The following is a 14077-nucleotide window of genomic DNA, read 5'->3' as shown; positions in this document are numbered from 1 at the left end:
ATGATTGAAATGGAGCAATATGTTTTGGCAGGTGATTGTCCCATTAAACTTCAGCCTGTTAAGTTAGCTGTGGAGTTTGGGGCTTCAGCCTCAGCTAACTGTTCCACAACCATCAACCACCATGGCATGGGCTGGGAGGCATCGGAGGGAGCAGTAGACATGGTGGACGATGTCCAGTTCATCACCTGGAGGGTAGAGAGCCTCACACACTGGGACATAGAACCAATTTGCTACATCAACACAAACGAGCAGTGCTATCTCAGTCTCCCAGTTACTGTTTACAGTGAGTTGGATCTTACCTGTTGGCTTTGAGATATAATAACTTATGCCCTGTTCTGCACACACAGTATGATAGAATTTCTACTCTTTCCCCACAGAGCGTCCAGACCGGGTTTCCATCAGCACTGTGGGTCACACAGGGCCGATGACTGAAGGCAGCCAGTACGAGCTCCAGTGTGATGTTCAGAATGTTGCTCCTGTTCATCTCCTCACTGTGAACTGGTACAAAGGACAACATCTAGTGAAAAGTGTAGAATCTGATCACCATTCCTCCATAACCCCAATAAACTATTCTAATACACTCTGGATCTCCACAAGCAAAGATGATGATGGAGTTCAGTACAGATGTGAGGCAGAACTGAAACTGGGACCAGAAGGACCTCAACCTCCTCCTGTAGTGACATCAGATCCTCTCAACATTACAGTGCACTGTGAGTGTTTCATGGTCTTTAGGCTTTACATATCTGTAAATACAAGTATATGTAGTATAACATATGTAGTATATTTTTATATTGCATTTTTTCATGACATGTTTTTTTCTTTATTCAGTTTACTTGCCATTCAGCTTCAGTTCAATTCAGTAACTAATGAGACTTACAACTATATTATCTGAATAATAACCACTGTTAGAACTTTGATGGTGTAAATAATAATAATAATAATAATAATTTATTATTATTATTATTATTATTATTACTGTTGTTGTTGTTGTTAGAACACACTGACAGTAGAAAGTAAATCTGATGTCACTGGTGTGAATGTAGGCTGGAAAATGTAAAATGAAATGTAATCAACTGTTCATGGACTAATTTTTAGTTTTACTAATTAGCTGTATACAAAATATAAATTCTCAAACACAGTAAGAGAACACACGAAGAATGCACTACTGACTTCCTAATTATATCAATCATCTTTTTCTTCCCCTTTTTCAGGTAATCATGTTTCTTGTGTCTATTTCTTTCCCTTGTGTCACATGATACTTAAATATTTTGCTTATTTTCTGTCCTTAATGTTTATTGCTCAGTTATTCATTTGAAAGCATATTATTACAGTAACTAAATTAGAAGCAGAAGTTAAGATTGAGAATGCTGATGGGATTATGTTCCATCTTGCAATTTTAGCAATGATATGAGCATTTGTAAGTTTCTATTATAAAATGAAACTCATTCGTTGTCTAGGAGGAAAAAGGCACGTTTGTTAATTCATTTCTAGAGGAAATCAGGTATTTATGGGTATAAAGTCACAACAGAGCATGTCACTCAGAAAAAGTGCATTCCCAACAATAACTTGTTAGAATTTTCACATTACATATTTCTGAGCAATTTGTGAATCAGTAGTGAGGAAGTGTTATAAAGCATTCATTAAAGATGCAGTCAATGACTTTTTAAGCCAGACTTTTAAGTTGTTACTTTTTGTAATATTTGTTGAAGTTCATCACGGTTTGGTAGCTTCTATAAAAAATATCACCTCAGAGTAAGAGAGAGAGAGAGAGAGAGAGAGAGATCCAGTATCGCTTGGCTCTGCCATCTGTAAACAAGAGAGATAAAACTAATGAACATCCAACCAATCAGGACAGCATAGTGTGTCTACTTGCCAGTCATGTTCTGTCAGGGCCATGTCTATTCGCTTTAGATTGACCAAAGTAAGATTTTTATTTTGAATGTAAGTAGTCTGACTTCTCTATGTTCCCAGGAAGCGGGTGGAGCCACTGAAACTATATGAGAAACTTTATTTATGCACCAACCAATTCCAGTATAGTATACAACCAAATGTTGTAAAAGGCTACGTGCAACTCTTTTCATAAAACTCAATGTGCTCTCCAAATTAAAATGGAAACTGTTTTTTATTCTTTGAGATTACACATATTCTAGTTATAATCTGATCTCATAACAAAAGTCAAATGATCAGAGGTACAATTATCTTTCTCCATAATCAATAGTAAAATGATTGAAATGGAGTAATATGTTTTGGCAGGTGATTGTCCCATTAAACTTCAGCCTGTTAAGTTAGCTGTGGAGTTTGGGGCTTTAGCCTCAGCTAACTGTTCCACAACCATCAACCAACATGGCATGGGCTGGGAGGCATCGGAGGGAGCAGTAGACATGGTGGACGATGTCCAGTTCATCACCTGGAGGGTAGAGAGCCTCACACACTGGGACATAGAACCAATTTGCTACATCAACACAAACGAGCAGTGCTATCTCAGTCTCCCAGTTACTGTTTACAGTGAGTTGGATCTTACCTGTTGGCTTTGAGATATAATAACTTATGCCCTGTTCTGCATACACAGTATGATAGAATTTCTACTCTTTCCCCACAGAGCGTCCAGACCGGGTTTCCATCAGCACTGTGGGTCACACAGGGCCGATGATTGAAGGCAGCCAGTACGAGCTCCAGTGTGATGTTCAGAATGTTGCTCCTGTTCATCTCCTCACTGTGAACTGGTACAAAGGACAACATCTAGTGAAAAGTGTAGAATCTGATCACCATTCCTCCATAACCCCAGTAAACTATTCTAATACACTCTGGATCTCCACAAGCAAAGATGATGATGGAGTTCAGTACAGATGTGAGGCAGAACTGAAACTGGGACCAGAAGGACCTCAACCTCCTCCTGTAGTGACATCAGATCCTCTCAACATTACAGTGCACTGTGAGTGTTTCATGGTCTTTAGGCTTTACATATCTGTAAATACAAGTATATGTAGTATAACATATGTTATGTTATACTACATTTTTATATTGCATTTTTTCATGACATGTTTTTTTCTTTATTCAGTTTACTTGCCATTCAGCTTCAGTTCAATTCAGTAACTAATGAGACTTACAACTATATTATCTGAATAATAACCACTGTTAGAACTTTGATGGTGTAAATAATAATAATAATAATAATAATTTATTATTATTATTATTATTATTATTACTGTTGTTGTTGTTGTTAGAACACACTGACAGTAGAAAGTAAATCTGATGTCACTGGTGTGAATGTAGGCTGGAAAATGTAAAATGAAATGTAATCAACTGTCCATGGACTAATTTTTAGTTTTACTAATTAGCTGTATACAAAATAGAAATTCTCAAACACAGTAAGAGAACACACGAAGAATGCACTACTGACTTCCTAATTATATCAATCATCTTTTTCTTCCCCTTTTTCAGGTAATCATGTTTCTTGTGTCTATTTCTTTCCCTTGTGTCATATGATACTTAAATATTTTGCTTATTTTCTGTCCTTAATGTTTATTGCTCAGTTATTCATTTGAAAGCATATTATTACAGTAACTAAATTAGAAGCAGAAGTTAAGATTGAGAATGCTGATGGGATTATGTTCCATCTTGCAATTTTAGCAATGATATGAGCATTTGTAAGTTTCTATTATAAAATGAAACTCATTCGTTGTCTAGGAGGAAAAAGGCACGTTTGTTAATTCATTTCTAGAGGAAATCAGGTGTTTATGGGTATAAAGTCACAACAGAGCATGTCACTCAGAAAAAGTGCATTCCCAACAATAACTTGTTAGAATTTTCACATTACATATTTCTGAGCAATTTGTTAATCAGTAGTGAGGTAGTGTTATAAAGCATTCATTAAAGATGCAGTCAATGACTTTTTAAGCCAGACTTTTAAGTTGGTACTTTTTGTAATATTTGTTAAAGTTCATCACAGTTTGGTAGCTTCTATAAAAAAAATCACCTCAGAGTGAGAGAGAGAGAGAGAGAGAGAGAGAGAGATCCAGTATCGCTTGCCTCTGCCATCTGTAAACAGGAGAGATAAAACTAATGAACATCCAACCAATCAGGACAGCATGGTGTGTCTACTTGCCAGTCATGTTCTGTCAGGGCCATGTCTATTCGCTTTAGATTGACCAAAGTAAGATTTTTATTTTGAATGTAAGTAGTCTGACTTCTCTATGTTCCCAGGAAGCGGGTGGAGCCACTGAAACTATATGAGAAACTTTATTTATGCACCAACCAATTCCAGTATAGTATACAACCAAATGTTGTAAAAGGCTACGTGCAACTCTTTTCATAAAACTCAATGTGCTCTCCAAATTAAAATGGAAACTGTTTTTTAATCTTTGAGATTACACATATTCTAGTTATAATCTGATCTCATAACAAAAGTCAAATGATCAGAGGTACAATTATCTTTCTCCATAATCAATAGTAAAATGATTGAAATGGAGTAATATGTTTTGGCAGGTGATTGTCCCATTAAACTTCAGCCTGTTAAGTTAGCTGTGGAGTTTGGGGCTTCAGCCTCAGCTAACTGTTCCACAACCATCAACCACCATGGCATGGGCTGGGAGGCATCGGAGGGAGCAGTAGACATGGTGGACGATGTCCAGTTCATCACCTGGAGGGTAGAGAGCCTCACACACTGGGACATAAAACCATTTTGCTACATCAACACAAACGAGCAGTGCTATCTCAGTCTCCCAGTTACTGTTTACAGTGAGTTGTATCTTACCTGTTGGCTTTGAGATATAATAACTTATGCCCTGTTCTGCACACACAGTATGATAGAATTTCTACTCTTTCCCCACAGAGCGTCCAGACCGGGTTTCCATCAGCACTGTGGGTCACACAGGGCCGATGATTGAAGGCAGCCAGTACGAGCTCCAGTGTGATGTTCAGAATGTTGCTCCTGTTCATCTCCTCACTGTGAACTGGTACAAAGGACAACATCTAGTGAAAAGTGTAGAATCTGATCACAATTCCTCCATAACCCCAGTAAACTATTCTAATACACTCTGGATCTCCACAAGCAAAGATGATGATGGAGTTCAGTACAGATGTGAGGCAGAACTGAAACTGGGACCAGAAGGACCTCAACCTCCTCCTGTAGTGACATCAGATCCTCTCAACATTACAGTGCACTGTGAGTGTTTCATGGTCTTTAGGCTTTACATATCTGTAAATACAAGTATATGTAGTATAACATATGTAGTATATTTTTATATTGCATTTTTTCATGACATTTTTTTTCTTTATTCAGTTTACTTGCCATTCAGCTTCAGTTCAATTCAGTAACTAATGAGACTTACAACTATATTATCTGAATAATAACCACTGTTAGAACTTTGATGGTGTAAATAATAATAATAATAATAATAATAATAATAATAATAATAATAATAATTTATTATTATTATTATTATTATTATTATTACTGTTGTTGTTGTTGTTAGAACACACTGACAGTAGAAAGTAAATCTGATGTCACTGGTGTGAATGTAGGCTGGAAAATGTAAAATGAAATGTAATCAACTGTCCATGGACTAATTTTTAGTTTTACTAATTAGCTGTATACAAAATAGAAATTCTCAAACACAGTAAGAGAACACACGAAGAATGCACTACTGACTTCCTAATTATATCAATCATCTTTTTCTTCCCCTTTTTCAGGTAATCATGTTTCTTGTGTCTATTTCTTTCCCTTGTGTCATATGATACTTAAATATTTTGCTTATTTTCTGTCCTTAATGTTTATTGCTCAGTTATTCATTTGAAAGCATATTATTACAGTAACTAAATTAGAAGCAGAAGTTAATATTGAGAATGCTGATGGGATTATGTTCCATCTTGCAATTTTAGCAATGATATGAGCATTTGTAAGTTTCTATTATAAAATGAAACTCATTCGTTGTCTAGGAGGAAAAAGGCACGTTTGTTAATTCATTTCTAGAGGAAATCAGGTATTTATGGGTATAAAGTCACAACAGAGCATGTCACTCAGAAAAAGTGCATTCCCAACAATAACTTGTTAGAATTTTCACATTATATATTTCTGAGCAATTTGTGAATCAGTAGTGAGGTAGTGTTAAAAAAGCATTCATTAAAGATGCAGTCAATGACTTTTTAAGCCAGACTTTTAAGTTGGTACTTTTTGTAATATTTGTTAAAGTTCATCACGGTTTGGTAGCTTCTATAAAAAAAAATCACCTCAGAGTGAGAGAGAGAGAGAAAGAGAGAGAGAGAGAGAGATCCAGTATCGCTTGCCTCTGCCATCTGTAAACAGGAGAGATAAAACTAATGAACATCCAACCAATCAGGACAGCATGGTGTGTCTACTTGCCAGTCATGTTCTGTCAGGGCCATGTCTATTCGCTTTAGATTGACCAAAGTAAGATTTTTATTTTGAATGTAAGTAGTCTGACTTCTCTATGTTCCCAGGAAGCGGGTGGAGCCACTGAAACTATATGAGAAACTTTATTTATGCACCAACCAATTCCAGTATAGTATACAACCAAATGTTGTAAAAGGCTACGTGCAACTCTTTTCATAAAACTCAATGTGCTCTCCAAATTAAAATGGAAACTGTTTTTTAATCTTTGAGATTACACATATTCTAGTTATAATCTGATCTCATAACAAAAGTCAAACGATCAAAGGTACAATTATCTTTCTCCATAATCAATAGTAAAATGATTGAAATGGAGTAATATGTTTTGGCAGGTGATTGTCCCATTAAACTTCAGCCTGTTAAGTTAGCTGTGGAGTTTGGGGCTTCAGCCTCAGCTAACTGTTCCACAACCATCAACCACCATGGCATGGGCTGGGAGGCATCGGAGGGAGCAGTAGACATGGTGGACGATGTCCAGTTCATCACCTGGAGGGTAGAGAGCCTCACACACTGGGACATAGAACCAATTTGCTACATCAACACAAACAAGCAGTGCGAACTCACTCTCCAAGTTACTGTTTACAGTGAGTTGTATCTTACCTGTTGGCTTTGAGATATAATAACTTATGCCCTGTTCTGCACACACAGTATGATAGAATTTCTACTCTTTCCCCACAGAGCGTCCAGACCGGGTTTCCATCAGCACTGTGGGTCACACAGGGCCGATGATTGAAGGCAGCCAGTACGAGCTCCAGTGTGATGTTCAGAATGTTGCTCCTGTTCATCTCCTCACTGTGAACTGGTACAAAGGACAACATCTAGTGAAAAGTGTAGAATCTGATCACCATTCCTCCATAACCCCAGTAAACTATTCTAATACACTCTGGATCTCCACAAGCAAAGATGATGATGGAGTTCAGTACAGATGTGAGGCAGAACTGAAACTGGGACCAGAAGGACCTCAACCTCGTCCTGTAGTGACATCAGATCCTCTCAACATTACAGTGCACTGTGAGTGTTTCATGGTCTTTAGGCTTTACATATCTGTAAATACAAGTATATGTAGTATAACATATGTAGTATATTTTTATATTGCATTTTTTCATGACATTTTTTTTCTTTATTCAGTTTACTTGCCATTCAGCTTCAGTTCAATTCAGTAACTAATGAGACTTACAACTATATTATCTGAATAATAACCACTGTTAGAACTTTGATGGTGTAAATAATAATAATAATAATAATAATAATAATAATAATTTATTATTATTATTATTATTATTATTATTATTATTATTACTGTTGTTGTTGTTGTTAGAACACACTGACAGTAGAAAGTAAATCTGATGTCACTGGTGTGAATGTAGGCTGGAAAATGTAAAATGAAATGTAATCAACTGTCCATGGACTAATTTTTAGTTTTACTAATTAGCTGTATACAAAATATAAATTCTCAAACACAGTAAGAGAACACACGAAGAATGCACTACTGACTTCCTAATTATATCAATCATCTTTTTCTTCCCCTTTTTCAGGTAATCATGTTTCTTGTGTCTATTTCTTTCCCTTGTGTCACATGATACTTAAATATTTTGCTTATTTTCTGTCCTTAATGTTTATTGCTCAGTTATTCATTTGAAAGCATATTATTACAGTAACTAAATTAGAAGCAGAAGTTAAGATTGAGAATGCTGATGGGATTATGTTCCATCTTGCAATTTTAGCAATGATATGAGCATTTGTAAGTTTCTATTATAAAATGAAACTCATTCGTTGTCTAGGAGGAAAAAGGCACATTTGTTAATTCATTTCTAGAGGAAATCAGGTATTTATGGGTATAAAGTCACAACAGAGCATGTCACTCAGAAAAAGTGCATTCCCAACAATAACTTGTTAGAATTTTCACATTACATATTTCTGAGCAATTTGTGAATCAGTAGTGAGGTAGTGTTAAAAAAGCATTCATTAAAGATGCAGTCAATGACTTTTTAAGCCAGATTTTTAAGTTGTTACTTTTTGTAATATTTGTTGAAGTTCATCACGGTTTGGTAGCTTCTATAAAAAATATCACCTCAGAGTAAGAGAGAGAGAGAGAGAGAGAGAGAGAGATCCAGTATCGCTTGCCTCTGCCATCTGTAAACAGGAGAGATAAAACTAATGAACATCCAACCAATCAGGACAGCATGGTGTGTCTACTTGCCAGTCATGTTCTGTCAGGGCCATGTCTATTCGCTTTAGATTGACCAAAGTAAGATTTTTATTTTGAATGTAAGTAGTCTGACTTCTCTATGTTCCCAGGAAGCGGGTGGAGCCACTGAAACTATATGAGAAACTTTATTTATGCACCAACCAATTCCAGTATAGTATACAACCAAATGTTGTAAAAGGCTACGTGCAACTCTTTTCATAAAACTCAATGTGCTCTCCAAATTAAAATGGAAACTGTTTTTTATTCTTTGAGATTACACATATTCTAGTTATAATCTGATCTCATAACAAAAGTCAAATGATCAGAGGTACAATTATCTTTCTCCATAATCAATAGTAAAATGATTGAAATGGAGTAATATGTTTTGGCAGGTGATTGTCCCATTAAACTTCAGCCTGTTAAGTTAGCTGTGGAGTTTGGGGCTTCAGCCTCAGCTAACTGTTCCACAACCATCAACCACCATGGCATGGGCTGGGAGGCATCGGAGGGAGCAGTAGACATGGTGGACGATGTCCAGTTCATCACCTGGAGGGTAGAGAGCCTCACACACTGGGACATAGAACCAATTTGCTACATCAACACAAACGAGCAGTGCTATCTCAGTCTCCCAGTTACTGTTTACAGTGAGTTGGATCTTACCTGTTGGCTTTGAGGTATAATAACTTATGCCCTGTTCTGCATACACAGTATGATAGAATTTCTACTCTTTCCCCACAGAGCGTCCAGACCGGGTTTCCATCAGCACTGTGGGTCACACAGGGCCGATGATTGAAGGCAGCCAGTACGAGCTCCAGTGTGATGTTCAGAATGTTGCTCCTGTTCATCTCCTCACTGTGAACTGGTACAAAGGACAAAGTCTAGTGAAAAGTGTAGAATCTGATCACCATTCCTCCATAACCCCAGTAAACTATTCTAATACACTCTGGATCTCCACAAGCAAAGATGATGATGGAGTTCAGTACAGATGTGAGGCAGAACTGAAACTGGGACCAGAAGGACCTCAACCTCCTCCTGTAGTGACATCAGATCCTCTCAACATTACAGTGCACTGTGAGTGTTTCATGGTCTTTAGGCTTTACATATCTGTAAATACAAGTATATGTAGTATAACATATGTTATGTTATACTACATTTTTATATTGCATTTTTTCATGACATGTTTTTTTCTTTATTCAGTTTACTTGCCATTCAGCTTCAGTTCAATTCAGTAACTAATGAGACTTACAACTATATTATCTGAATAATAACCACTGTTAGAACTTTGATGGTGTAAATAATAATAATAATAATAATAATTTATTATTATTATTATTATTATTATTATTACTGTTGTTGTTGTTGTTAGAACACACTGACAGTAGAAAGTAAATCTGATGTCACTGGTGTGAATGTAGGCTGGAAAATGTAAAATGAAATGTAATCAACTGTCCATGGACTAATTTTTAGTTTTACTAATTAGCTGTATACAAAATATAAATTCTCAAACACAGTAAGAGAACACACGAAGAATGCACTACTGACTTCCTAATTATATCAATCTTCTTTTTCTTCCCCTTTTTCAGGTAATCATGTTTCTTGTGTCTATTTCTTTCCCTTGTGTCATATGATACTTAAATATTTTGCTTATTTTCTGTCCTTAATGTTTATTGCTCAGTTATTCATTTGAAAGCATATTATTACAGTAACTAAATTAGAAGCAGAAGTTAAGATTGAGAATGCTGATGGGATTATGTTCCATCTTGCAATTTTAGCAATGATATGAGCATTTGTAAGTTTCTATTATAAAATGAAACTCATTCGTTGTCTAGGAGGAAAAAGGCACGTTTGTTAATTCATTTCTAGAGGAAATCAGGTGTTTATGGGTATAAAGTCACAACAGAGCATGTCACTCAGAAAAAGTGCATTCCCAACAATAACTTGTTAGAATTTTCACATTACATATTTCTGAGCAATTTGTGAATCAGTAGTGAGGTAGTGTTATAAAGCATTCATTAAAGATGCAGTCAATGACTTTTTAAGCCAGATTTTTAAGTTGTTACTTTTTGTAATATTTGTTGAAGTTCATCACGGTTTGAAATGGAGTAATATGTTTTGGCAGGTGATTGTCCCATTAAACTTCAGCCTGAATATGAATGCTTTATAACACTACCTTACTACTGATTCACAAATTGCTCAGAAATATGTAATGTGAAAATCCTAACAAGATATTGTTGGGAATGCACTTTTTCTGAGTGACATGCTCTGTTGTGACTTTATACCCATAAATACCTGATTTCCTCTAGAAATGAATTAACAAATGTGCCTTTTTCCTCCTAGACAACGAATGAGTTTCATTTTATAATAGAAACTTAAAAATGCTTATATCATTGCTAAAATTGCAAGATGGAACATAACCCCATCAGCATTCTCAATCTTAACTTTTGCTTCTAATGTAAATTGTTGTGTGAGTGTTGTGTGATTTTGATATTTCAAATATATTGATGACTATTCAGCTATACTACAGCTACATACACAGCATTATATTAGAGATTTGCTTGTGTAAAACTTCTCCACAGATGGCCCAGAAATTGGGCCAGACAGTTCAACAGAAGTAGTGAAGGAAGGTGGAGCCGTGTCTCTGAGCTGCACTGCTGAGGGAAATCCAGAGCCTGAAGTGACATGGAGCTTTCAAAGTAAAACTCGGGTCACTGGGAGGCGGCAAACAACACTGACAATTTCTGAAGCCTCGCTTGATGATGATGGTGTATATACGTGCACTGCTACGAATGACCTCAGGAGTGACACAAGGACAGTCTCACTGAGGGTAGAAGGTAAGTCTGATGTCACTGGTGTAAATGAAGTCAAGAGAATATATGCAATCAGATGGTATTTGTTAGCTACTAAATGTGGTGTGAGATTGATAACCACTTCAGCATGTTTAGCCTGTTCATCTTCAGTAACACTTTATCCTGGTCAGGGATCTGGAGCCTATCCCGGGAACACTTTGACGTTAGGCAGGAACAAAACTCAGGATGGCACATCAGTCCAGATTGCTGTAAATTGATTATTATAATATAAGATTTACAATAAAATGTATTATTATAATTAACAACAAAGATTATATTTATTGTTCAACATTTATCATGCCTACGTATGTCCAGGAGGCTTTGGAAGGAGTAAATCAATTGAAAGGTGATACATGTGCAACTTTACAGCACTTAAGGCTCCTGTATGCAGGTGCTGCTGTCCCAAAATGAACACAGTTGTACTTGTCCATCTTTCTGGCAGCAAAGGAATATATTTACTGTGACATTCAATGCAACGGATAGTCAGTAAGTCAGTCTGTCATTTTGAGACATTGTTCTTGGGCATCCTGCTCAATGAGCTGTAAAAGAATATGCTTGGAAAGTAAACTGAACATTCATTCATTCAGCTTCAATAACTGCTTCATCCTGGTCAAGGTCTCACCTGCGAGGCAGGAATACACCTTGGATGGAGTCCATTACAGAGCACCATGCATCATACACTCATTCACATGTAGGGGCAATTTATAGTATCCAGTTCACCTACTGGTGTGCTTCTGGCAAAAGGGAGGAAACCCAAGAATCTGGAGGAAACCCATACTGACTAAACTGAACATGTATCTAAAAAAAATGAACAAATCTCACAAAAAAAACCTAGGTGTAGGTGACACTTAAAACCATATGAGAAATGTTATTAACATGCCATTTTTAAAATGTTTCAAATTTTTCAAAAATGTTTTCAAAACAAATGACCAGAAGTATCTTTCTCCATTAATAGTATCATTTCTCAGTATTAATAGTAAAATGATTGAAATGGAGCAATATGTTTTGGCAGGTGATTGTCCCATTAAACTTCAGCCTGTTAAGTTAGCTGTGGAGTTTGGGGCTTCAGCCTCAGCTAACTGTTCCACAACCATCAACCACCATGGCATGGGCTGGGAGGCATCGGAGGGAGCAGTAGACATGGTGGACGATGTCCAGTTCATCACCTGGAGGGTAGAGAGCCTCACACACTGGGACATAAAACCATTTTGCTACATCAACGCAAACGAGCAGTGCGAACTCACTCTCCAAGTTACTGTTTACAGTGAGTTGTATCTTACCTGTTGGCTTTGAGGTATAATAACTTATGCCCTGTTCTGCACACACAGTATGATAGAATTTCTACTCTTTCCCCACAGAGCGTCCAGACCGGGTTTCCATCAGCACTGTGGGTCACACAGGGCCGATGATTGAAGGCAGCCAGTACGAGCTCCAGTGTGATGTTCAGAATGTTGCTCCTGTTCATCTCCTCACTGTGAACTGGTACAAAGGACAACATCTAGTGAAAAGTGTAGAATCTGATCACAATTCCTCCATAACCCCAGTAAACTATTCTAATACACTCTGGATCTCCACAAGCAAAGATGATGATGGAGTTCAGTACAGATGTGAGGCAGAACTGAAACTGGGACCAGAAGGACCTCAACCTCCTCCTGTAGTGACATCAGATCCTCTCAACATTACAGTGCACTGTGAGTGTTTCATGGTCTTTAGGCTTTACATATCTGTAAATACAAGTATATGTAGTATAACATATGTAGTATATTTTTATATTGCATTTTTTCATGACATTTTTTTTCTTTATTCAGTTTACTTGCCATTCAGCTTCAGTTCAACTGAGTAACTAATGAGACTTACAACTATATTATCTGAATAATAACCACTGTTAGAACTTTGATGGTGTAAATAATAATAATAATAATAATAATAATAATAATAATAATGTATTGTTATTATTATTATTATTATTGTTGTTAGAACACAAGGGCAGTCTCACTGACAGTAGAAAGTAAATCTGATGTCACTGGTGTGAATGTAGGCTGGAAAATGTAAAATGAAATGTAATCAACTGTCCATGGACTAATTTTTATTTTCACTAATTAGCCGTATACAAAATATAAATTCTCAAACACAGTAAGAGAACACATGAAGAATGCACTACTGACGTCCTAAGTATATGAATCTTCTTTTTGTTTCCCTTTTCAGGTAATCAACTCTAAGAAATGTTCTGTGTTATTACATAGCTTTCAACTTCTTTAACTGCAATTTGCATTTTGGAAGTATGACAACTGGAAACAATCTGGAAATTATAACATATAGTAGCACTCAAAATTATTCATCACCTGCAACATGCAAAGTTGGCCATGTGGAAAAAATGTAATGAAAAGATCTCAACCAAGGCCTTTGAAAACAGTCAAACAAAGTTTATTAATACATATTTGAGCAATTCTCAGAACAAAGCTGAGCTTCCTACTAATAGCTCAAACAAAAAAAAAACAAATTCTCACCACAAATATTCATGTACAGTATTATTCAACCCCCAAAGCCAGTATATCATGGAGCATTCTTTAAACTTTCTATCCTCCAATAAATGCTTACAATACAATACTCTTTGCCCATTTCTTGTGTGGAAAA

General features: G+C 36.4%; 2 protein-coding genes across 2 annotated transcripts; both read left to right on the top strand.

Annotated features, from left to right (window-relative positions):
* Nucleotides 1–4882, top strand: LOC128317283 (uncharacterized). Its single transcript, XM_053228679.1, has 7 exons — nt 1–283; nt 378–710; nt 2254–2505; nt 2600–2723; nt 2820–2932; nt 4486–4646; nt 4802–4882. Exons 1-7 carry the CDS (start codon nt 1–3, stop codon nt 4880–4882), a joined length of 1347 nt encoding a protein of 448 aa, XP_053084654.1.
* On the top strand, nt 4879–14054 carry LOC128317282 (vascular cell adhesion protein 1-like). The gene is made up of 10 exons (XM_053228678.1): nt 4879–5164; nt 6742–6993; nt 7088–7211; nt 7308–7420; nt 8990–9241; nt 9336–9668; nt 11174–11428; nt 12456–12707; nt 12802–13134; nt 13649–14054. The coding sequence occupies exons 1-10, from the start codon at nt 4879–4881 to the stop codon at nt 13660–13662; spliced, it is 2214 nt and encodes a 737-aa protein (XP_053084653.1). The 3' UTR covers nt 13663–14054.
* The last annotated feature ends 23 nt before the right edge of the window (nt 14055–14077 follow it).

This window comes from Pangasianodon hypophthalmus, chromosome 23 (genome assembly GCF_027358585.1).
Source record: "Pangasianodon hypophthalmus isolate fPanHyp1 chromosome 23, fPanHyp1.pri, whole genome shotgun sequence".
Lineage (NCBI taxonomy): Eukaryota > Metazoa > Chordata > Actinopteri > Siluriformes > Pangasiidae > Pangasianodon > Pangasianodon hypophthalmus.
The sequence above is the reverse complement of the archived record's forward strand: the minus strand, read 5'-3'. Positions and strand labels throughout refer to the sequence as shown.

Coding starts and splice junctions, on each gene's coding strand:
- LOC128317283 (XM_053228679.1), top strand. CDS start 1: ATGATTGAAATGGAGCAATATGTTTTGGCAGGTGATTGTCCCATTAAA. Junction 711..2,253: donor TCTCAACATTACAGTGCACT/GTGAGTGTTTCA, acceptor ATGTTTTGGCAG/GTGATTGTCCCATTAAACTT. Junction 4,647..4,801: donor TCCAGTTCATCACCTGGAGG/GTAGAGAGCCTC, acceptor CTGCACACACAG/TATGATAGAATTTCTACTCT.
- LOC128317282 (XM_053228678.1), top strand. CDS start 4,879: ATGATTGAAGGCAGCCAGTACGAGCTCCAGTGTGATGTTCAGAATGTT. Junction 5,165..6,741: donor TCTCAACATTACAGTGCACT/GTGAGTGTTTCA, acceptor ATGTTTTGGCAG/GTGATTGTCCCATTAAACTT. Junction 7,212..7,307: donor CATCTCCTCACTGTGAACTG/GTACAAAGGACA, acceptor GATCTCCACAAG/CAAAGATGATGATGGAGTTC.